The sequence below is a fragment of the Anoplopoma fimbria genome, chromosome 24 (assembly GCF_027596085.1).
Source record: "Anoplopoma fimbria isolate UVic2021 breed Golden Eagle Sablefish chromosome 24, Afim_UVic_2022, whole genome shotgun sequence".
Taxonomy (NCBI): Eukaryota; Metazoa; Chordata; class Actinopteri; order Perciformes; family Anoplopomatidae; genus Anoplopoma; species Anoplopoma fimbria.
Genome location: NC_072472.1, coordinates 18,294,079 through 18,320,189, shown reverse-complemented (window position 1 = coordinate 18,320,189; position 26,111 = coordinate 18,294,079). Strand labels below are relative to the sequence as shown.

Genomic DNA, 26,111 nt, shown 5'->3' with positions numbered 1-26,111 from the left:
TAACGTGTCACAAACATACAACAATTTCAAACGCAGCGTCTCTCTGCTCCCTCTGACTTCTAGTCCCCTGGACCACTTTATTTTGCTTGCTTGCTCCGGCAGAGTGCACAGAAAATGCTTGTGCTCAGATTGTGGGAGATGTAAGAGCCAAAGTGATTTTTGTCTGAGAGTCTGCTCGTCCACCTCCTTCGAACCAATCCGGTAAATACATAAAGGTCAAGGCTCACACTTGAATGCGATCGCTTCGGCTCTGCCTTCCAGGGCTGATGCATTAATCACCTTTTCCCTCCCATCCACATGGACATTCACAGCCACGTTTTAGAATGTGAAATAGTGAAGGGGAAAAGTGTTTGCAGATGAAATTCACATGTAATTCCCGCAAATTTTCCCAGTGTCTGAAAGCCTAGCAGCCGTATCAGAAATTATTGATGAGACAGAATATTTTATCTATGATTATCTACAATTTCCTCATGGCAGCAAGTGGAAATGAGCAGCTCTGGCCCAAAGCAAGATATCACAAAAACTACTAAAACCACAGGGCAAATGTTCAGCCTGATTGTTAGAGAAAAGTAGCATCAAGCACCGTCCTTCATATCCTCCCCAAATATCACACAGCATGACTATATAATTTTGTCCACTTTTGGGGTTGCCACTGACAAAGAACTGTGCTCTTGAGCAGTATGTCAAACGCAAGTGTGGCTGTGCGTGCAAGATAACCTCAGATTTGGTTAAAACAGATGCGTGTGTAAGCATGTAAAGCTCGCGCTATCCAGCTGTGCGTGTAATGTATGCGGGTGAATGCACCAGGCAGCACATATCACAGGAGTGGTACTGTACTGAATGTCACATAATAAAGGGAAGGAGAAATGGAACAGCTGGTCAGGTGAGAGCTAGAGTAAGGCACAAGGTAAACTGTGCTGAATATTAAGTCTGAACTTAGATAGACACAGAGACTGTCTCGCTGCGAATGCCAGCAGGCCTGTTTCAAAGGAAGGTGACTCTGCAGGAGGAGACTCCCACAGAGTCTGAGACTGAGGCAACAGATTTCTAGTTTGCATGAGTGCTCGGCTGAGAAAACTACTTGGAAGCTCCAGGCCCGATGCTGGATTTATTCTACAAAAAAACATGACAGATACTACCTATAGGTAATTATTTTTAATAAAAAAAAACAAGGGTCTCTCCGTACACTCATTCAATGAGCGTTTTTTCTCTCCGACTTTTCTTCTTTTCTTCCTTTCTGCCGCCATATAAGCCGTCCAAGACAGCTGTGAAAATAGCAGGATGCCGAGCGAGCCACCTAACCCACTTTTAACCTCATCTTTTTGGCCTCGACCAAATGCTGCCATGCTTGCACAAACCACCGACAGCACTCCAGTTCCTTTCAAGTTAGCTTTATCAGCCTGAACACAAGAGCTCTGTACTAGTTCCTAAGAGCAAAACATGGAAAACACAAACACAAAGACCCCTGATGTATCTTGCTCTGCACTTTCAGTTTCAGATGGTCTTTTTGTGAGATGAAAGAGTTCTTTAGGGTGAAATGACTCTTTTCTTGATTCAGTGTTATTACAGGAGCTTCCCCACGAGATGGAGTAATGACAGGTGTAATGGCGCACATAGGTATGTCAATCTATGACTATTACACAGATAAGGTTGGAAATCGACAGCGTGGTGCTTTAGTAGTATTATCCCGGGGCTGATTGAATTGTTATGGGGCTGGGGAATGACTTTAAGAGGGATGGAGAGCGTGACATCAATCAAGTAGCTTTTAAATTCACCACTAATGTCTGTGTTGTCAGGTGGAGAGCCAGATGTACAACCTGCACCCTCAGAGAATATGAACATATGTGTACATTACATCATTTTCCTAGATATACTGATGTGTTATATCACTGCAATGCTTAAAGTAATACAGGGCACTGCCTAAAGAGTGCCACTTCCCAACCACTGTTAAAAAGACATTTTGCTCACAATATAGTAATCCACTTTGAAAGTTGTATGTCTTGTTTCACCCACAGCTCTATTCTTAATTGACTCCACCATGGAGTAAATGAGAAGAAAATGAAAAGATAAATTACTCTAATGGGAGGAAATGAAGTGTGAAAAGAGACATTCCTCCCAGTACTTTCCAGGATGCAACACATTGGTAAATTGAAATACATCCGGCTTCTATATAAAACAGATTCTGCCATGATTACAGAAAATGATGTGATTTTAATACTAGGGATTTGTACAACAAATGCATCCGTTCATTCCTTAGTTCTCTTGCAGAAAAAAAAAAAAAAAAAAACTTTCAAAGTGAAAGCAGAGAAAATACAGAAGACAAAATAGGGAGAACTGTGGCATGATAAATGCAAATTGATTAAGCTAATAAACTGATAAGATTATCAAAGAAATGATTGCCAATTAAACCGCATTCAACCCCTCACTATAGAGTTCAGATTTGTTTAAGAATGGCCCATTTACCCCCTGCAGCTTTAGTGCTTTACAGTAGATTTCATGCAAGTAGCGCGGCTGGGTAGCTCTGTTTTTGTTCTGCTCCAGCTTAAAGGTCAGGTCTTACGAGCTCCCTCACACCATTAAGACACAGTTTGTTTAAAGCCCGTCTGAAGGACAATGCTCAATGAACCGGAACACAGACAGGCCGTATTAAATGAAAGGGAAAAGTTATGGTTCCGCTCAATGAAGTCAAAGGGCAGATGGAGGATAAGAGTGTGTCTCATTTCAATATTCCGTTATCCTCACTACTCAAAAACCAGACAGACAGTAAAAGCCTAATTTGATGCTCTGCAATTGGAATCTCGGCACAGTCATGGATGCACTATTCTGGGTTATGACTGGAAATCACTGTGTGATTTGTGACCTTTTGTTTTTTTTTGAAAGGCTTATTCTTTCAGCCAGTGCTCACTTAATTTAATTTCCTTCATTTTCTCCCTGCTACCTTTTTTTAAATATAATTTATTTCCATGTCTATGCACTTGTCACACCCACATACCAAATTAAATTAACAATGCATTAGGTTAACTAATGGAATCATTTATCAGTTTCACCCCATTATTTCCTGTAGTCTTTCCGTATGGCTCCATGCAAACACGTGCAGAAGCTGCACATACTGCACCAAATGCCACTACTGGGAAATGTTCACCTTCTGTTCGAATGAATTCATGAGCTCAAAGCTCCACTGGGGATCCTAAAAGGAGTCATGTAGAGTGATCTGAAGGCCTCGTATCTCAGCCCAGCGGAAGCTGCTTATTGATTTGCTTGTCTAGTGGCTCTCTGTAATAATAAGGAAATAAAGCCCCTGGATATAAGGAGATTGATGTCAATCAGCAGCCTGCCTCAAGTGTGGCTTGTCCCATCTTATTAGTGCTCTCTCCATGCACTGAGTGTTCACTGATGATTCCATTGATATGCAACTGAGGAGAGGAGGCTAGGTGTTTTCATCTCGAGGAGGAGTCCCTTATGATTGCTCATTCTGTCATCTAAGTCAGTGTCCACTGAGAGGTTGCCATGGATCCATGAGCTTGTACCTCCACTAAAACATATTCAGGATGTGCCAGACACTCTTTGTAATAATCTATTCTGTAGAGATGAGAAATAGGGCTGGAAACATGCGTCATCATTTTAGAAAGTCTCATGAAAACCACATTTGCCTTCTAGAATGCTTTACTTACGTCAAGAAAAAAAAAAGAGCAGCCCAGTTGAGACGTTCAGCTCAGTTTAGGAAATTGTTTTTAGCAGCAAGGCAGACTAAAAACACAATGACATAAAACATAAACACATTGAAAACACAAGACAATTGAAGACATTTTAAAAGGTTTTGTACCACATGCAATTCCGAATAACATAAAAGGGTGTAAAATAAAACAAGGAAACCAGCAACATGAAGAATACAGATTGGAAATATAAAATGTGAAACAGCAGTGTAACTTATGATGGTATTACTTCCTGGTTATTCTCATTCTTCACGCAGCAAGATATTTTTCTAAAGGTTTTGAGTTGGACTGCACCTTCTCAAACATTAATGTGGCAGATAAAGGAAATGGCTTGCCAGAGATAGAAAGTACAAATCCTGTATTCATTTTCACTCTACGACTCAACTCAATTAACCTCAGGACACACAGACTAGTTTTACCAAACCATTTGCAGAGGTTTGTTTTAATACTTTCAAATTGTCAAGTCAGATTTTTCTGCAACATTAACTAGATGATCTTGTTATAACATCTGCGGTGTTAGCTTCAGTTTTAAAACAGGGCTGATGTGACTTAACATAGTCGGATGTGATGAGGCTTAAGGGCACCATCGAATTCTTCCTCCTGTTACATGTCCTAAATGTTCTCTGCTAAATGTGCAAACAGAAGACACATAAGTATAATTCCCCCAAGACAATTAATGGTATTTTATTGTATTTGTGACACCGCTCAGAATAAGATAACAGTAATCTCATTCTGTCACGGTAATTACCACCTTTGATTAATGAATTAGCCATACAGTAATTAACTAGCTTCAGTGAGGTGCAATGGCATAACCTCTAGAGTGTGTATCTACTTTTAGCTGTTGGATCTGCAGTGAATAAAGTTTAACAGAGGTATGTGCTATATTACCTTTCACACCAGCTATGTCTGCTGTCACTTGCACTCAGCCCACAGCAAGACAAATGTCTGACCACTGGTCGTACAGCACAACAAAACTTTCACACACGTTAGCATCTCTTTGTGATTGTAGTCATTGCCTGCGACTTGATGCAACTTGCTGGTGTGTGAAGGTTTAAGCATGATCCCCATTCTACGGACCTGACGGAGCACATCAAGATCACTTTGTCCTGACAGTGGCCTGTTTTTCGCCAGCATATTACAGTACCTCTATCCCTGATTGGAGTCCTTCAAGCACAATAAATTTAAATTGGCAGGCAGTACAGGGTGTGATTTTCTAAGTATGTATGGAAACAGGTTAGAACAGGACCTGCCTGTGTTTCAAATTACAACCTTTGCCAGAACCGGAGAGATTCAGCATCTGGCAAAAGTTGCATTTTTTGGGGGGTCAATTGACAGTAATACAAGGTTGGAAAATGAAATCAAATGAGTATCATTTCAGTGTTTGCATGACATTATAGTTTGTTGCTACACAAAGGTTTGATAACATGAAGTTAAGTTTGTGTAAGTGTGCGTGTTTGTGCCAGGGACTTATGTTGAAGGTACTCATTTACAACACTGTAAAACAAAAATAAACCTGACCAACAAGATGTTTTGCAGCCTGTATTGCAAAAGAAGGCAGAGCATTCAGAGCATTGTTTGGTTAGTCATTTTCAATTGTTAAGGTAATGACAAGTTAATTTCATGCCTGTTTCAAAATGTTGTACACCCCGCTATCATTTTTTTAAAATGTTTTTTGTCTTTTATCAATTTTATTGTTTTTTAATTATTTTTCCCCCCATTTCATTTGATTCATTACAAAATTTTCATCATTTTTATTTCTGGTGTGTTACACTGTTTTTATTTATACAGTTACCAAGATCTTTGAATTGCACAGACCTGTACAAAAGGTGCGATACAAATTGATTGAATGACTGCCATGTTCAGAATCCAGTAAGGAAGGCACCGGGGTTGGCCAATCAGATTCCAACGGGGGTGATGCCACCACTATGTTTTATAAATGTTTTTTAAATCTTGCCATCTTGCTTATGTTGTGCAAATTTACATTTTGAAATGGGATTGGCATGCAACAACAATTTCCCCAGTCTAGTTGCATTTTAAGATGGCATTCTTATGTTGGTGTATAATTTGGAATTTCACAATTTAGTCTCTATCCCATTGTACATCTGTAAGGATTCTCAGCAGCTCAGATGTGAGGCATTTCAGATAATTTGCAGAAAAGATTAAAAAGGTAATCAGTGACTACCCTATGTGTGTAAATATGACAAAACCCCTTTATATTTGCAACTAATGAGTGCAACTTGCCTAAAAGAAAAAGACTATGTAACTGGTTCTTTCCCTTTTTCTATTTTATTGATCTACATACTCAAATGACATTTGTAATTCAGTTTTTCGGCTCTATTCTGTGAAACCTCAACTGTAAACACCCAATTAAGACTCAGCAATGAGAAGAGTTTGGTAGTAGCACTCGCTCCTCTGTAATCACCACAGTGAGGTCTCCAACCTGTACATATTGATCCTGTATTGATCTGTGTATGAGAAACTCTTGTTTAACCCAGTTCTCCATTCCCACTCTCCACCTCCACTCGATATTCTGACTGAAGGGCGGCAACTGGATGGTCAACAGCTGACCAGCACAGATAGAGACATAGAGAGAGAGAGAAAAATAAGAAAATAAAAAGGTAGCCCAGCTTCCAGTTCGGTGCAGCGATAATAATGAACTAATGAGCAAAATTCCCCAGCTTCACTATACAGTATGTTTGAGTGCCTTTCTACTTTGCAATTATAAGGAGCAGGGGCAGCCTTATAAACTTCAATCATTCATGAAGACCTCCCTTTACACTCTTTATTCTCGCTGGTTGTGAGACATGTCAAATATGCTTAGTTTGCCTTTATAGTGCAGCTTTCGCGGCTCTTGTTGTGACAGAATAAGGCTACAAGGAAATGTTCCTCCTCCATCTTAGAACATCAAAAGGTCTTTCAATTGCTTCTGTCACCAAGGAAAGATAAATGTGGTGTTGTCGCCACATTTATCGGATGAGCGTCTGCCAGTATAATGTAAAACCATGTGTCAATTCTGTCAGCCTGGGAGAGGCTTTGTAACAAAATTGTTTACTCTTCCTCTTAAATAGCCCGATCAAACTTTTATTAGCGTACTGGATAGTGGTAAAACTAAACAAAATGTAACAGCGGCTTACAACTACTTTTCTTATGAGCGAAGCAGAGTCTCTCCTGTGGCGCACTTCATTTTTTTACATAAATTCTTGCACCATTTTTATCACCTAAATGTACGTTTTCCTTTATGAGAACCCCAATAGAATCAATACAGACACTCAGTCAGTTTTCCACGGTGATTGTTTGCCTCCTGGCAAGCAGATTTAAGTTTAAATGGCGTACACTGGCGCTTGTGAACAATAAACCCAATATGAGCAAGTCAATTGTAGAACATGCAAGCTTCATGATTTTCATTTTAAGAACTGATCAAAAACAAGAATAGACAATAGACTGGATGTGAAAGTTACAATGTAAAGCATTAAAGAATACATTATATTGTTTCACCGGTCACGTGCCTCTGTATTTAACTTGACATCTGAAATGTGCACAAATTTAATAATACAATAATTATTCTGTCTGTATATATAATGTTTTATAATATTTTAGTTTTTGTGGATATTGGGGAATATGGGGTACCTGGTTCGTTACTACGAGCCATTCGGTCCTTGTATGACCAAAGTGAGAGCTGTGTCCGGATACTTGGCACAAAGTCGAGCTTGTTCCCAGTGCGTGTTGGCCTCCGCCAGGGCTGCCCATTGTCACCAATCCTGTTTGTGATTTTCATGGACAGGATTTCAAGGCGCAGCCAGTGGGAGGAGAGTTTCCGGTTTGGGGACCTCAGAATCGCATCCCTGCTTTTTGCAGGTGATGTGGTTCTGTTGGCTTCTTCAGAACGTGACCTTCAGCACGCACTGGGGCGGTTCACAGCCGAGTGTGAAGCGGTCGGGATGAGAGTCAGTACCTCCAAGTCTGAGGCCATGGTTCTCTTCCGGAAAACGGTGGATTGCACCCTCTGGGTTGGGAGTGAGTCACTGCCCCAAGCGAGGGAGTTCAAGTATCTCGGGATCTTATTCACGAGTGAGGGTAAAATGGAGCGGGAGATGGACAGGCGGTTCGGTGCAGCGTCAGCAGTGATGCGGGCGTTGTACCGGACCGTTTTGGTGAAGAAGGAGCTGAGCCGAAAGGCAAAGCTCTCGATTTACCAGTCCATCTACGTTCCAACCCTCACCTATGGTCATGAGCTTTGGGTAGTGACCGAAAGAATGAGATCGCGAATACAAGCGGCCGAAATGAGCTTCCTTCGTAGGGTGGCTGGGCTCAGCCTTAGAGATAGGAGGAGGAGCTCAGACATCCGGAGGGAGCTCGGAGTAGAGCCGCTGCTCCTTCGCGTCGAAAGGGGCCAGCTGAGGTGGCTCGGGCATCTGATCAGGATGCCTCCTGGACGCCTCCCTTTAGAGGTTTTCCAGGCACGTCCAACTGGTAAGAGGCCCCGGGGTAGACCCAGAACACGCTGGAGAGATTATATATCTCGTCTGGCCTGGGAACGCCTCGGGGTCCCCCAGGAGGAGCTGGAAAGTGTTGCTGGGGAGAAGGACGTCTGGAGGACCCTCCTTAGCTTGCTGCCCCCGCGACCCGGCCCCGGATAAGCGGAAGGAGATGGATGGATGGATGGAAGGATTATCTTATCTTATCTTATCTTATCTTAAACATCGTATAACCATTCCACTGACCCCTAAGGGCCATTTCAAAATTAATCTTACATCTGTTTTGATGTGCAACATTCATCTTCTTGGAGCGCCGTAGCTGATAGAAAATACTCACCAGGACAATATCCCATGCTTTTGCTGCCTGTGTCATCAGCATCCTTTCATCTACGAGCATGAAAAGTGTGCTGGCAGCTTTTACTGCCTCATTTAGACGAACGGATTCAAGCTAATTAAGTTGTCAAAGCAGATGGCATTGTTTCATGGACACATAAGAGGATTAAATGAACTTCCTCAGTCTTTTTTGATATCATGCTTACAACATCCAAACAACACATAGTATTGTTTTATGTGTGGATGAAATTACATGGAGAAGAAAGATGTGCATTGCACTGATGCCAAAATAAAAGAAAGAATTTACAGTTAGGTGTGGCATTTTTAGTCTGCTTGTCTCACCGTCCTAAAAAAATGGTGTATACCATGTTTTTGTGCTTTTTACGTACAGCACTGTATTCCTACCTCCGTCTTAACAAGATAGAAACACACCGTGCCAACACACACCTTACAAAGAGCCAGTCAGCATTAGAATTTCAAAATATGAAAAAAACTTTTTCCACATAAAAGGTTCAAAATTTAAGAATGTATAACTAGCAGCCAGCTGGAAAACATTTGATCATTTCAGGAATGCTGTCCTGTCAAAGCCACTAAGGAACTAAGCCATTTGTCTTTCTGATGTTTACACTGTCTGCAGGATTTGCAGTGGTGGGAAACATCCATTCATTAGAATTTGTCCAAACAACTGATGTGAGGAAATGTAGCAGATAATGGGGTATAAATGACACTTTTTTTTCCCAGTGTGCAATCATTTTGGCTACAAAGAACACTTTCACTGCATGAGCTGATTAGCCGGCCTGTTCTTCTTGAGCTGTTAAATGATGTGCTGATATCTAGAAGTGAGTAGATACTGAGTTTTATTTTGGGCTGTACTGTTCCTTGAAATGTGGTTCGTCACTTATATGGATGAAGAGCTGAAACCAGATTTTCAAATTCTTCACTATATCATATAAGAGCAAATGGGTGCCTCTTTTACTGAAAGTGATTTAACAAAATGATGAAGGCCGATGGTTTAGCTAAAGTTGTGCAGCTTAAATCTAATAATCAGTTTTGTGTTGCTTTCTTCCCGCCGGTGGTTTCATTTCACTACAACTTCTGTGACTTGCAATAATGTCTCATGTATTATTTGTCTGTGGTTTACTGACTAAACCCTTGTTGAGTGTTTTTTTTTTCTATTTCTGTGGAACTTTTAACAATGCCTGCTCTGTTTGAGTAGTGTGTGTGTGTGAGTTCGGGAAAAAAAAGAGAATAAGAATACAGTACTAGCCTACAAAAGAATGCCTTAGAAAAATATGTGCTTTTAAATCTTTTTATCTTACAAGCAACCAGAGTATTTCTGCTTAGTGTCTCTCTGCTCTGAGATTCCACCGCCTGCGGGGTGTGATTGTGGAATTTGCCTTTGATAATAAACTGGCTTTCTGCAAGCCGCTACTCACCACTGTCAGTATTAATCGTCTGCATCTTAAAATCTGAATTAGAGAACATTTTTTAATGAAATGTGGCATGTCAAGCACAAAAAGATATTTCAACACTCAAGATGCACTTGAAAATAAAGTGTGTGTGTTCTTACATAGGATAATATACAATGATATCATACCTACTGAACGTTACTTGCAGTGACCTACATATGTCAACCCATCGGACTATTGTGCTATTACTTAAGCTTCTGTAATGGATAGTAAAAGGGATTACTGTGCTGCTGCCCATCCCCCCAAAGAGACAGACCCCCCTACACACACACACACACACACACACACACACACACACACACACACACACGCACACGCACACACTGGATAATGAACTGATTTAAATAGCAACAAAATGTGTGTGGAAGAATTATACAAGAGGACAGCCTCTCACCTCATTAGGCATAATTTTGGTAGATTATGGGCTGGCAGTCTTGATGATTCTATAATGAAACTGTCAAAAAGATGAACTGCTCTTGTGCACTGCTTTTGTAGCTCACTGGCCTGTTATATTGTACTAAATACAATCATATTCTCTTTTTTCTTTTACTTTTAGAGCCAAAGGACAACAATGGCATCAGTAAGAGGAGACTGGACCCAGACAGGGACTTGTCAACACAGGACACGGAGAGCGAAGTCCACTCCGTCACCACGGTCTCATCAATGAACATCCCCAACCACCGGCCTGTCCTCAAGGGCATGCTGCTTCATGAGCACATATTAACAAAGGATTTCCAGGGGGACCAACACTTTTTTAAAAGGGATGGCTCTGTGGCTGCATATTCCACCATGCCGGGCTCTGCGTCTGCCTCAGATGCAGGGGACCCTGTCACTCAGCTGGTGCCCCACGAGGATGCCCCAGCCTTTTCAGACATTGCCACCACTGCCACTGTGGCTGCCACCTCCCCACTGACCACATTTTCTCCCACAACACCAAAGCCGCCCATGTATGTCCCTCAAAAGAAGTCCTCTAAGACAAGGGGGGCGGACAAGGTAGAGCCAACAACAGACTCCCTCACCACTCAAGTGACAACAAATAATAGAGGCTCAGTCAGCGAAAACCCAGTGGCGTCCTTATCATCGCAGAGAAGTCGGCCTCATTTTTGGAGTGCGCCTCCCATAGAAGCGACCCTGGCGCCCTCCTCAATGCAAATGGAGGAAGGGGAAGCTGGGGAAACAGTGGTGAAAAAGAAAACCAACCCAGATCATCCACTCCCTAACCTAACTTCCAGAGTGGAAGGTGCCAACGCAACGTCCACAACCGTAATCACCACCATCACCACCATGCAAACAGCAGGTAGGCATGTTCATGTTTTCTCTGACTTTCAAAGAGGACACTCAAACGACTTTGTTAAATTTATAGCAGCTGATCCCAAAACTTTTGCCCCGATTGAAATTCAAAATTGAGGTAACCTCCCCCGAAAGATTTAACACATCCATCCCAGAGGACAAGAAAATTAAGCATCAGGTCATCAACATCGCCGGTGTTCATTTCGCATTCTGCACACCGCTATCCATCTCTTCAGCGGGGTTAACAGAGTCGCTCATGTGTCAGAAACAATCTGATTTTCCCTGATGTGTCCTGCCCGTCCTTTCCACTGGCCACAGTGGGCTGACGGCCCAGATGAGCAGTGTCGGGGAGGAAATCTGCAGAGATAGTTAGAGGGTTATGGGGCCACGGCGACACAGGTGTGCTGTCAGAGAGATCAGTGGTCAGGGAAAAAGGGAATCACTTGTCTTTTTACTGTCTCCCACAGAGCCATGCAGCCTGAATTTCACTGACCCTGAGGGTAACATCGAAATCCTGCAGCAGCTTGACTCTGGAGCGGAGTGTAACTACCTGGTTACGGTCTACCTGGGATATGGCATCGAGGTTCAGGTACGTGATAAAGGCTCACTGTGATGTTGTCCCTTATTAGCAATTTAAAACCTACCCATGCAACTTCTGTTAAAGTTGTAAAGTTCTAAATTGCATCTTTAAACCAACATTAATATATTGTGTTGGGCATTGTAAATTGAACATTATCACTTATCGAGTTGACATATCAAATCGAACAGTTTATAGTTACCCTCCTTTCAGCTCTGTTTTTAGTCTACACCAGTAAAGAATAATCGGACTCTTGCTCCAATCAGTCACTAGCTCTTTGCTAATTTTGTTTTCATTTCATGCTGGGCAGTTAGCAGTTGATCAGAGATTTTCACTAAAAACTGCTGCCTGCATCAGGAAATAATAAAAGCTGTGAGACTTGACCAAAACAGTAAAGTTTCTGACCATAAAAGCAAAAGAATGAGCTGAAATATGCTATAAACACAATAGAGCTGAGAGGAATTGCAGAGTCGGGTGTCTTAAAGTATAATAATGTTGCAAAAAAAAAGGGTTTCCGATAAAACAGTGAAAAGCATTGATTCATTTTGGTTTAGTGTCCTAGCTGTTACAGTATCCGCTTGTCTTGTGTGGGTTGACGGAGATAGACAGGCTACAAATTGCTGGGGCGAGTGGGTGGATGGGAGCACAAGTGATGGGGTCTGTCTCAGGCTGAAATGTTTGCTTGGTAAGTCTTTTCACAAAAAGGTTATAAAAATTAACTGTCAGTGCGTGTGTTCCCTGGCATTTGCAATTTCTCGAACGCCTCATTTACCACCGGGGACTTTAAAATGTGTGAGCTTTGTCTTGCTGCCTCTGGAGGGCTAAGATAAGTCTTGACAGAGTATATGTTTGAGACTGGGTTTTTCTCTGAACACTTTCTCTGGGTAAGGCAAGTAAATCTTGAACGACATGTACTTATGTGGCAAACTAACCTGCACATGTGCATGCACACACACACACACACACACACACACACACATTTGCATTTCACCATGTTTGATATATCAGATCTCAACTTCTAGGGCCTCTCCAGTGAATCAAAACATCAAGGTTAGGAAGGGAACTTATAGACATTTTACCCTCATGCAATCCATACCAGGCCTGATAAAGAAACAACAGGAGGCCATGTGTTTCAACACCGCAATGTGAACAGATGGGGCCACAGTCTCCCTCCTACAGCTGAACTGATAGTGATCTTATGGCAAACTACACACACAACTACTTGGCACAACTGATGAGAATAACAAGCGGTGGTCTCTTTGTTCCCAGCGAATGAAGATGGAAAGATAGAAATTGAAGTCAAGTATGTGTCATACCTTCTCATCAGTACTGAGTGAAGCTCTTCTGCCTGGAGGCTATGAGGGTCCCAAGGTTTTAAAGGAATAGAGGAGATCAGAAAGTAGACTTGCGGAGGAACAGTGTGCACAGAAAATGTTATGCAAGCAGGACGATTTTTACACAGGGATAACTTTTAGTTATCAACAATTCATAACCTCCACAGTCACCTGCGGTAGGAAGAGACACACATGTAGCTGTTGTCTCAAGGGATTTCCCTATTTGATATTGGCGCACACACGTATGTAGATAAACACGGATAAACCAGGATTTTTTGATTTTTTTTACTTTGCAATATTGATTATTGCAAAAGCAAAAAAAACTGCCGGGTTTCCTATCTTTTTTTAAATTTTAAATTTTGTGTAGAGACACGTGACAGCAGCGTCTTTATTGTAAAGATAATGTGACATTGTTTACTGAGCACCATGCAATGCATTCATTTTTTGGGGGAATGGCAAACAGCAGAAACCATGCCAAATAGACGAATTAAACAGCTTAGATCAATGCTCTGTCCTTTCATTTTGAGAGTCCTATACGTCTTTTCATGTTTCATGCGTGTAATTTAAGACACTAATCCCTTAAATCATAGTATCCAATAAGAAAAGAGAGAAGAAATGAACCGTTGTTCTAGCGACTAAACTGATTGCTTCCACTTTCCTCTTTGGAGGGATCACAGACTCTCCTCTGCCAATTCCCTGGTTGGATCATGGTCAGTTTGCTGATTTGTGGCCATAGGTTTTGTAGAAACACAGAAATATACATCTCAAAATTCACTTTGGTTTGGATACTATTTAACGTGTCGAGCACTAAGCATTAGGAGCCATAGGAGGGGTATTTTGATTGAAGGGCATGTTCTTGTCTTGGCAGCCGGCCTCCGCAATGGAAGGGAGTCGTCATTATAGAAGACAAACCAGCAGTTTGCAAGGGCAAAGGAAGGAAATTTGGTTGAGGAAAAACTCTGAAAGACAGATGAGGTGACTGTTTGATAAATATTTATGTTGATGTATGGTTCGGTAAAACATAATATAGGCACTCAGAGAACCCTCTGATTCCATTCAGGTATCCCATAGATTGGTGGGGAATAAATAAGCACGATCAGACCTTTTCTGCGCTTAGTCAATACTCCTTTCAGCAGTCTGGCAGCTTGCAGGAGAGGGAGGATGAAAAATGTATCAGGAGAATTTACTGCCCTCAGCCTGACTCTACAACCCCACTGCCACAGCTAACAGCATATAATGCATTGCTCCATCTGATGATTCTGGCCGCATTACAATTTATTTGCAGAGTAATTGCACAAATATTGGGAGGCTGATGTAACACCAACTTTCAGCCCCAGAGATAAATTAATATTAGAATATATATATTTTTGGTATTGTACTAAGTGTACACTGCAAATAAGTATAGATAAACATGTTAAAAATGTGCAGGATGTTTGAACATAGAATGCAAACTATATCATGTATTTCTGGCATTCCAAGCTATAATATCAAGCTTACTATTGATAAATAACGTTAAAGCCAGAGTGAGTAACTGTTACTCAGTTTTGCATTAAAATTGACTGAAGGCAGGTTTGAATATCATTTGTAAAGAATCAATCTTGAGGATTTGATTTATTATTGTTTTGCCATTGAATTGGCGATATTTTAAGTACATCTTATTTCTGTCCTCTATATCTGTCTCCGCAGTCACTTTGCAATAAGGTTTTAGTAGAGGACAGATTGAGGTTTTCCAGAACTGGGCAGTGGTATTAAAGTACTTAAAATCTGGTTTGGAGCTTTTTTCATTTGATCAAGTAAATCCAGTGGGTTAGCTAGCTATCAGCTCTTTCCAGGCCATCTGTCCCACTCTGATTTCGCCGTCTACTCTGCTCACTAATCTACCTGCCTGCTTCTCAAGGAGTTACAATCTGAGGCTGTGCACAGGTTGTTCCCGTTCTGTTTCATGGTGGCCACATCCCTGCACTCTCGTTGAAAGAGAATGTATTGTGTTGGGGAGGACAGAGAGTGGTTGATACATTTCAGGGGTTATGAGCGCAGACATGGCCAATTTCTCCCGTTGACACAAAAAGGCTGATTGGGGGAGTGTTTCCATTTTCTCTTTAAAAGGAGCATCATTCAAAAAGATGGTGAGGGAGGATTTTGAGGTCAATACTGTATATCTAATTTTTTTTCGCTCTTCTTCCATCCTTCTCCTAATTCTCCTTTCGCCCTTTTTTTCATTTCCACCCTGCTCTCATTGATCAGTGTTTCTATCTGTCCAGTTCCTCTACCCTGTCTTAATCAGTTTCATCTCTGGTGGTGAACCTGGGGATAAATTGCACGGAATACAGCAATGAATTTACACGACTCTAGCTTGACTTGCTATATGATTATTTTTCAAATGAATACCTTTTATTTAATTTGCTTGATTAGGTTAGTTAAAGTAGCCATTGACCACCAAGTAAAAGAGAACACAACATTGTCTTTGTTTGTTTCTTTAATTGAAGCTTATAAATATCAAACAAATGCCTCTAGTCTCAGTGGGGAAAATTATAGCTTCCAAGTTTTTTGTCCTTAAATGAATGAATATTGTTTCAGAAGTTTCCAAACGAGACAAAATAAAACTTAAGAACCAAACTTCTAATGAGCTCAAGGCTGCATGTGCTAATGAGTTACATCTGAGGAGGGGATAAAGCACGGTCGGGGGGGATTGCCAGTGAAATGCCCCTTCAAGGATTGAGATGTTACCGCGCATGCCAAGTGTTTATAGCCAGTGCCGACTTGTGGGTTAACGATTGGTATTTGATGCTGCTCCCGCAACCACGCTCCTCTGACTCCAATCAATAGCCATGTTAATAAGCAGCAGAAATACTCGACACACAGCCTCCTCTCTGTGCTGGGTGAATTGCTGTATTGATCCTTGCACTCCCATTTTAATTCCAGTATTTCTTACAAAAGAAGCAAAATGCACATGGCATTGACCCTGGCCGAGGTTGGCTGATGATGGGGGGGAATTAAATTTGTTTTGTTGGTGTTCAGTGACCGCCATTGCTCTCTTCAAATGAAAGGGCCACAAGAAAGTGTAAGGGAATTTCCACCGAGAGCTGGTCTTGACACTTTTGTAAAAAACGTTTCCCCTTTAAAGCAGCCCTACAATGATGCCTGTAATCTTCTTTCCTCACATCTTGCAGACTAAAAAGTTGTTTTAACAGGGTAATGCACATGTTTTGGCCATTCTCTTGACTCCCCAGCAACAGAAACGTCCTAACATGTGGCAGATGTGTCGCAGAGAAACCGAGCCTTACTGAGAAAAGGAGGAAGGGCTGGCTGCCTTTAATCAACTTGAGATGAGGCAGAGGGAAGCCTTCATCATGTTGTGCCTTGGGGGAGTAAGGGAGGACATAAAGAAGGCCAGTTTGATCTTGATGAGCTTTTTAGGGTGCCGGGGCTTTTCTGAGATGAGTTTTCATGGGCCTAGTCATCCCGGGAGGAATGCTTTCAGGTGACACTAATTGCTCCTCCACCCAGCTAGCTGTCGACAGAGAGAAAACTCTGTCTGCCAGAAAACTATGTTTTCTTCAACTCTCTCAGTGTCACGATGAGGCTGGTAGACTGGAGATGTGCACTTGAAAAAGAGTAATTAGCAATGCATGAATTTAAATCTATGCAAAAAATGCACACTGCAGCAAATAAACGGGGATGTCAAGGCCCGAGAGACACCTCGGTGAGTGAGGCTGATTTTTTTAGTCTCATCTCATGAACGTGTTTCAAATGCTGAGGGGCGTCACGTCTGCTTAACTGTAAGCTACTGGAAGGAAGATGATAATATTTGATAGGATGGTCACTATATGGTGGAGCCATTACAGGATCTCAGTAGCATAAATGTTGCATAAAAATGACGCTCATCATGAAACAGCATTGTCAAAAGGTTTCAAGGGAACAAATACTCCTCCGGATGATGTTTGTTTTAGACATCAGAATACATTTCCAATGAAAATCAAAGTTATACTTTCCACGTCCGCCAGGGTCACTATTGCGTACATTTTATAAGAGGGTGTACACATAGGCTCTGTGCAAACGTCTGTCTACCGGCAATTTGTTTTGACCGTTCGAATCGGTCCCAATGGCACCTACGCTATAAGCAGGAATGTAGATACTGCGCATGTGTGGAAAGCATCCTCTATGCAATATAACAACAATATAAACAGAACTACTACACAGAACAACAGGACACGGTTTCAGCAGCTGTAAGTATATGATTCAAATTGGGGGTATAATCCCAGATTGACTCCTTGTTGGGAGGTTATTGGATGGGTTAAACATGGGACTTTCACCTAGGACACTAGTGTTCCATTCCTTTGTTAATTTTAAAAGTCATGTTTAACCCAATCCCTTATCTTTTACTTAACCTATAAACAAGTACTTATTTTGCCTAAACCTAAACGCAATTGAGATTGCTGTGTGGTTAAAACACTATAATGATGATATACACAATCAAGAAATGTTAATTTGAAACATATTTTTAATTCAGAAATGTCAAGGTTCATTGTATCTGTGGTTTGCAGGTTTGTCAGTTTTTTTCCGGCGACTGGGTTGCAAAATGTGACATAAGTGAAAATGAGAAAGCGAGTATTGTATTCTACCACCAGCTCTGTCACATTCTCATTAACATTGGGCTTACGCTGATTGGTAAGGATCCATTGTTTTAACAGCAGGGCAAACAGGAAATGGCCTTGGCTGTTGTGTGTATAGAGGTGAATGTTCAATTAAGATAACGTGTTCCATATAATGAACACTGGAGGAATTCTTTTTTGTATGAATTTATCAGGAGATACACAAAAACACCAACTGGTGGTGTACTAAGATTATTCAAATGTGAGCCTTAGATACGGGGCAATGAGGTAGGTAGTCTACCAGTGTGCTCCACTGCATCAGCCATAGTAATGATGACACTGCAGCTGGTGAGTCCAATGGCTGTTGATTTATTGCCCCCAGCAGCAGGGTCATTTAATTTTCATGTATAGCAAGATCATTTTGATTACATACTGCTCATTTCTGCATCAGCAATGGCTCCTGTGAGTCAGTGTAAATGTTCATTGCAGAGCACCACCAGATGTTTTCAACACTAAATTATCAGCGAGAACCTGCCTCTGTGGACAGTTAACTCATATGTGTGCTTACAGACGAATTAATAAAAGAGTGAATGAAGATTACATGCCATCTGCAAAAAGGCCAATTTGTTTGACAGATTATTTTAAAATAAACAATCTGTCTTGTTTTCTTTTGGAGAGTCACTCCTTAATTGCATGATCCAGATTTTTTGGCTGGAGCGCAGCAAAGCAAGGCTGACCTTATAAACATTAAAGTGTGTCACTGAGTCCCTGTGTGAGTGATGAAGTTACTAAGTAATGAGGTTATAACATTGGCTGTTACAGCGTTGGTGTTTCTCTATTGTTTCGCCAAATTCACTTTAGAGCAACGGCCAGTGTTTCTGCTGAACGCTCTCTCGCACACGATCAGTTATCTGATCCACTTTCTCAATACATACAAGGTTGTTGTTGCTGCGCAATCCTATATTTGTAGTGTTGACACAAGCTGTGTCCCAATCCAGCGGCCGCATCCTTCGGGGGCTGCATTTGTAGACCGATTGCGTCACGGCGTTTTTACATTTTTATTGACATGGGGACTAGTGGACCAGCAATGGGATAATTCACATTTAAATGTAATTATTGGGTTTTAACTCACGTGAATATCTACAGATACAAGTGTTGAAACTAAAAACAAGGGACCTGATCAGATCATACTTATGTTAAAATGATCGGTTAATTTACGTGACGCTATTAACTAACCAGGTAATGCTATCGAGAGTCGCTGCGCTATATATAGCAGCTCGTCCATTTTAAAGTATTTTAACTCAGCTTTACCTCTTTTATGACAACAGAGCTGGTTGCTAGGAGACGGGAGCGGCAAAAGGGTGGGGGTGCGAAAAGCTGATGACGCAAACAGGAAATCTTCTGTAAACCAGACCGTCTCATTTTGGGGGCCGCTCTGTCCAGCCTTCGCGGTATTCAAAGGACCCGGCCGACGTAGACCGTAAAAGCTGGTTCCTCCAAAGGCTGCAGCTAATGGATTGGGACACAGCTACAGTTTGATGCATAGTCTTAGTTATAAGGTCTGGAAGCTGAAACATAACAGTTATTTTGCTATCTTTGAGGCTGTGCATGTTCATAATTGTCATGGGATGCAACCTAGGTCTGGTCCATTTAAGTGCTCAATCCAAATTCAGAACATTAATATAGCAGCAAACGTTTTGGCTATATAAAGATATTGGAGTATCCACGAATTTGTCAATCATAGATATGCTCTGAATTCGTAATTTAGCATCCTTAACAAAGTAACACGAACCATTGTCTGTCCACTTTGTGGTGGCGATTGAAATAGGGCAGTAACTTTAGTTGAGTTATATCATTAAATTAATTAAATTATGGCAGTCCTGAGTAATTTGACTCAAACATAGCTAAACCATACTTCAGTACAATTCAAGAACAATTTGGGATTCTTTCCACTAAAGAAAATTGCAGATGAACATCAAGTTCCATGAATTCACATTATAAATGCACCAACAATGACTATCCCCGTAACAATTTGGCCACAATTTAACACAGACCAAACACAGTCCAGCCATATAAACTACCAGGTTTCCACCCAGTCTTGTTAGTTAATCTCTTGTGTGGACTGCCATGCCAGCCTGTTTTCTGTTTGGATGTTCATTCATTCATTTTCCGTAACCTGCTTATCCAGTTAAGGGTCGCAGGGGTGCTGGAGCCGATCTCAGCTGTCAATGGGTGAAGGCAGGGTTCACCCTGGACAGGTCGCCAGTCTGTCGCAGGGCTGACATATATAGACAGACAACCATTCACGCTCACATTCACACCTACGGGCAATTTAGAGTCTTCAATGAACCTTAGCTGCATGTCTTTGGACTGTGGGAGGAAGCCGGAGAACCCGGAGAGAACCCACGCTAACACGGGGAGAACATGCAAACTCCACACAGAAGGACGTCTAGCCCAGGAAATTAACCCAGGCCCCTCTTGCTGTGAGGCGACAGTGCTAACCACTACACCGGCGTGCAGCCCCTATTTGGATGTGATAAGATGAATCTTCACCTCTGCTCAGTCACATAGTTTAACACTGCAGCACCCTGGAAGCTGTTTGTCAAAGATCATGGTAAAAACAGCAAGATCGAGGTATCGACTGTAGCAAATATACAGTATATCATTCGAAACCTTTATTTTGGAGATATTTTGTATTCTGAGTGCAGTTGTGGCCGTGCAAGGTGGTCTGTTCATTATAGTGGTTTGATTGAAAAGACAGTGGCTAGAGGAGAGAGATGACCCTCTCTCCTCTAGCCCTTTCATTTTGATTGGGCACAGGAAATATTTTACTGGAACAGTTGGAGGGAGAAAAGAAACGCTGGAGGGTAAACGACTGGAATTTGAAAGAGCACTTGGAGGACAGTCTTACAATCAATGCATTGTTTAGAGCCTTCCTTTAATACTCTGGATTAAAAACAAAACAAAAAAACAAACAGACATTCTCTCTTCTCTCAACACAATTCTCAAAATGGAGCAGCACAATGTTTAGATGGCATCCTCTGATAATGTTGCTGGTGCAGAAGTGTGCTTGGTCAGCCAAATCCCCGGTCCCACAAATATGTCTGCTGAGGCAGATATTCCAACTAGGAGTTACAATAAGCCTGCTCTCATTACAGACCAGAGGAACATGCACGTGTGTGTACATACGCACACACACACACACACACACACACACACACACACACACACACACACACACACACACACACACACACACACACACACACACACACACACACACACACACACACACACACACACACACACACGAAGAGTGAGACAGTGAGAGAGAAGTCCCCCTGGGCATTTGGCTCCAGCACTGGTGAGGATAAGGTAGCGTGATGTCTCCTGACATGGCCAATGATTCATAATTGAGGCAGGACAGCTGTTGCTGGCTGCACTGACAGGTCCCAGGGTGGATGACAGATGATAGGACCCTCTGGGGCCATCAGTCCAACTGCTCACTGTACACTATCTGCTCACCTGTCCTTCATGAGCCTCCCTGGTATATGTAAACCCAGAGGTCACGGACCCACAATTTCTTTGACCTCACTGGATATGATTTTAAGTTGTCGCAATATCAGAGTGCGTACCAGTGCACAATTACCATAAACACTTGTATAATGTGATGTATAATTAAACAAAGAATTAATACCAACAACAACTAAATCTAAATAAAACATCCTCTTCATTGAAAATAAAAAAAGAAAGAAAGATCCAAAGTGCTAAAAGAAACATTTTTAAATAAAATTGAATTTAAATGAAAACAAATAGATACAGCCAAATTAAAGCTGCCATATTCTGTAAGCATACTAATGATTAAGCAGACTCAGACACCATCAGATGAAACATTAAATATTCAGTCTTTATCATGATAGGAGAAAATTGAGTATGTTTTAATTAGGAAATATCCTTTATCATCTCAATGGGAGTTTCACTGTCCGGGGACTTTATCTGCAAAGGCCTCATCCTTGATTACTCGCTGAGGCTAGCAATCCCATCCATCGATCTAGAACAACACCAAGGCATGTAAGGAGTCAGGGAATCACAGAATGTATGTACATGGAGCAAAATGAATGTAATACTTTCAAAATCAGCAGTACAATTGCTAATCAATAAAGTTTATGTCATTATGAGACAATCATTTTAGCTGGCCAATTAGCTCAGATTTGTTGTCATTACATTTGGTGAAATTTTGCAATATCCAGCCTCTGATAACATTAAGGCAGGCAAAACGATTGATACTAGACTTGGATCGGAGGCATGGGGGGAGGGGTTTGAGAAAGGATAAGAGGTTTTCCACCAGTTCCACAGATATAACAACAGGGACATTAGATTTCCAGCCTGATTTTTTTTGAGAGAGATGCTTGACTGAAATATTTATGAAGCATGATGGAATATCAGCCATCCCTCATTGTGTCACCAGCTTTACACAATGGCGGAGGCAACAGAAACACATTACGGAATGATAATTTCAGAATTAATTTCAGAAATTTAGGAAATAATAGGCTCTAATCTTTGAACTTTCTGAATCCCCAATAAAGACAAACTTTCTTGAAAAAAAAAAATGTCTTCCTTGCTTTTCTGTGCTTAAAAATGTTATGGTTAAGTACCAAAGTACAATCTTTTCCCGTCAATTTCTTGTTAAACGTTAGCTATATTATACAAGACTGTAATGGAAAGAATAAATCACGATCAAATATGGATATAATTTATGTTAAGACCCCATTGTTGTCTAAATTTGTCAGTCAAGTTAGCAAAGTTGTCTGCTTTGAATATCGATTTTAAATGAAAGAGAATTCCTATGCTTTACTGTGAGGTGAACTATGAAATTATAAAATGAGCAAGTAGCTTAAGTAACCGGATTTGCACAACATCCAAGCTCTCCATATTAACTCAGAGACACAAAGGCAGAAGTGGGGGGAAAAAAGAACTGTGCCAAAGGCGTTGTCATTGCCGTTGCCCTTGAGAAACACGGATTCTAAAATCATGTGGCATTCCTTTATAACTCACTGTGACACGATTGTTTAATGCTCCTGCAACAATGTTTTTTATATTAAAAATATACAGAGGTTATTCTGTAACACACTCACATACACACACACACACACACACACACACACACACACATATCTGCTATTTTGATCTAGTGTTTGCTCTCTGTGTTTTCAGTCGGTCTGAAAATCTCCAGAGTGTTTAATTCTAGTTGTGATAAAAATCAAATCAATCAAAGCGGCTGACCTCATGGATCATTCAGGAAGAAGTCACCTCTAAGCTCACTCTCAGAGAGTGTCCATTAGCCTCTCTGCGCTCATTGTCAGCTCTCCTCCGACTGAGTGACAGTTAGCCAACTGGTCAAATTCATTCCACTGCCGCCGTTGTGCAATGTGCTCATCCTGCCCACTGTCTCAGCTTTTCCAGGCTGTCGCACTAACACTCCTGCACACATATTACCTCAGGGACAACAGCCTATGGAGGGCAACCCTTTTTCTGCCTCATGGCTTACCTGAGCCCACTACCCATGACAGCTTTAGCCTTCAGAACATGTTATGATTCTCACTTAGAGCTTGAACTTGATGTGGTTGAATTTGCTTTTATGGTGGACTTGTCATTTTGGATCTTGTTGCAACACGGTTTAAAATAATTCATTCAAATCAAGTCATTGGGCTCTGAGCAGGGATATTTCAGTATTCATATTTGTTATCTCATCTTTTTTATTAGTACAGGCCAATGCACAAAACATTCAGCTGAATGAAGAATTTAAAATGATTTGAACTCAGAGAACTTATTCTAACCGGGATTGGCTTTAATAAAAGTCTGTCAAACTCCCATGCTATTTAAAACTGCCATGCAAATACAAATTACGACTTTTTGCCTTCTCCATGCACCTTGAAAGTAGGTGAAGGTAGTAATCCCTCTTCTGCAAACACAAGTAAAGGTGAAGGCGTTTTTCTTTTTTTTATCTTACAGAATAATGACCATGACCTGCTGTTGGATTAGCATGCCTCTTTTATAGTTCTGCAGGGGAATGAATCAAGATGTTGCTCCAAAATGTGTCAGCGTTCCATTATCCAGACAGTTTAACTACATGCAATCCTCCCGAGGTTCCTTCACCAGATTTAGCTGCAGATGCTGTTCAAACCTGTTGAAGGCATAAACCACGGCTGTCGGAGAGTCTTACAGGCACAAGGCAAACACAGAAAGAGGATGAGTCAATCATGCATCAAACCATGAGTGAGACAGATTCAACAATTACTCCAAAAAAGGTGTCTACAACCCGGGCGCAGGTTAACGAAGAAATGACTAAACCAAACAGATTCCCGTGCAACAACCCCGTAGACAACTGAGGAAAGTAACACAGCAGGTGACCCATTTTTTAGAGCAACATCATTAGACTAAACTTGGCTTTAAATGGAATCACAACAGCGGGGGATGCTGAATTAGGATCCCATCTGGTGTGAACTGAGACCTCATAAGTCTACACTTTGCATGCAACTTGATTTTGTGTTGGAGTTAAAAGTCTATGAATTTTGCCTTTTTTATTTTTTTTCAGAGTGGATAGAAATAAATGTGCTCCAAATACAATGCACCGTGCCATGTGTTACTCTACAAAGACCCTTTGCAAAATGTGAGATGGAAAGAGGTGCAGCAATGAGGGCGGTGTGTAATCATATGGCATACTCTGGTTTTTTCGTTTTTAGGTGCTAAATGTGAGTGCGTTGGAGGGAGAGCAGGTGACAGTTGAGGACACGGGTGGCCGAGAACCCTTCATCCTGGCCAATGAATCAGTCTTGATAAGGGGCCTCGTACTTCGCAGCTGGAGCAATCAGATCTCCATCCGATTTCGTGGTGACCAACAGCACAACTCTGGATTTGTCCTGCTGCATTACCAAGGTGAGCCAGTACCATAGCTATGTTGTCTCTTTATTCAAACTGTGTCCAACTACATACTGATCAGCTTAGCCCTGCTCACAATGGATTCATGTACATTAAATATGTTACTATCATATTGAGAAAACAGCTCTAAGTCAGTATTATTTCTCAGCACTTGTTACATTTAGTCGTATCATTTTAAATAAAAAAAATATATACAAAAATCAAATGACCAGGCTTTTTCCACGCTTATCAGTCAGATCTACAGTGCATGAGGGAAGATAGCTTTCCATTCAAATTAACACATTCAATAGTTTAGTGAGCATTACATTTAATTAGCCTTTGCAGAGATTAAAAGCACGTAGACAAAGCGCAACGCATCACTTTAAAAAAGCCACCCCACCCGAGGAAAAAACATTTTTTAGCCACAATTTGAAATCAAGGGCTGAAACGCTGCCTGTAGCTAGTAAAAACTTTGGATTTCAGCATGTGAAAGGATTTTTTTAGCACCTTATGTCTACCAGGGGTGCAGTTGATTGACTAAAATGATGATGGATGATAATTAAGATGATGCAGTTAGCCGTCAGCAATCTACTGTAGTTAGCTAAGACACTTGCAAACGTACTGCATAGCTTTCTGATTTATCCACATTATAGCTTAACCTTCAGAAATATTGTTTGCCTAAAACTGATATTTAGACAAAATACATGCTTTACATTTTTTCCCATTCCTCCTGCTTATGCCTCACGTCTTATTGCCTGTATCCTCAGGTTTTTTTGGTTTGGCAGCTTATACAAAAGTGTGGGGTTCTTTACACTTTCAGTAGTGAATCCCACTACACAACAGCTTTGAGGTATATTTCTGTTTGCTAGCAAACCAAAGAAACGAAGAGGCACTTTCACGCATTACAAAGTCAATGGAGACCGATGAATTGTTTTCCTCTCTATTGTGGGCGGGACCTAATTGCGCCCTGTCTCTGTGCAGAATTAATTATTAAATGTTATCAAATAGAAACTACATAAGAGAAGAGCAGCAAAATCTGTCTGCAGAGATAGTTACTGTATGTTGTCGGCGAATATGATGGCCCATAAATTCCTCCCTATCTCTCTCTTGTTTTGTGCGTGACATTGATCTTCCATGTCCGCAACAATGTCTGTTTATCTTTGCAATCACACAAAGTGGCCAGCAATTACATGCCCCATCGATTTGACTTGATGGTGGAAGCTGCTGGACAAAACATTCATTCCACCACATTACTGTGGCACTTTCATCAGCTCAAAAATGAAAGCGCCCATCAAAACAGTGGCGCTGACAGGAGATAAATCAGCCCGTCGCTGTTGGATGTGTGAATATTGCTGTGTGTGGTCAGGCTGAATGATGACAGTGAGGGGTCAGTGCAGATCATACTGTGTG

At 41.3% G+C, this 26,111-nt stretch overlaps 1 protein-coding gene across 1 annotated transcript in view; it reads left to right on the top strand.

Moving 5' to 3' along the window:
* The window catches only part of LOC129113936 (seizure protein 6 homolog), an 84,843-nt gene that overhangs the window by 34,295 nt on the left and 24,437 nt on the right, over positions 1–26,111 (top strand). The window contains exons 2-4 of the mRNA XM_054626421.1: positions 10,547–11,287; positions 11,748–11,869; positions 24,527–24,719. Of these exons, the coding sequence (XP_054482396.1) occupies positions 10,547–11,287; positions 11,748–11,869; positions 24,527–24,719 (1,056 nt within the window). The remainder of the gene's footprint in view (positions 1–10,546; positions 11,288–11,747; positions 11,870–24,526; positions 24,720–26,111) is intronic.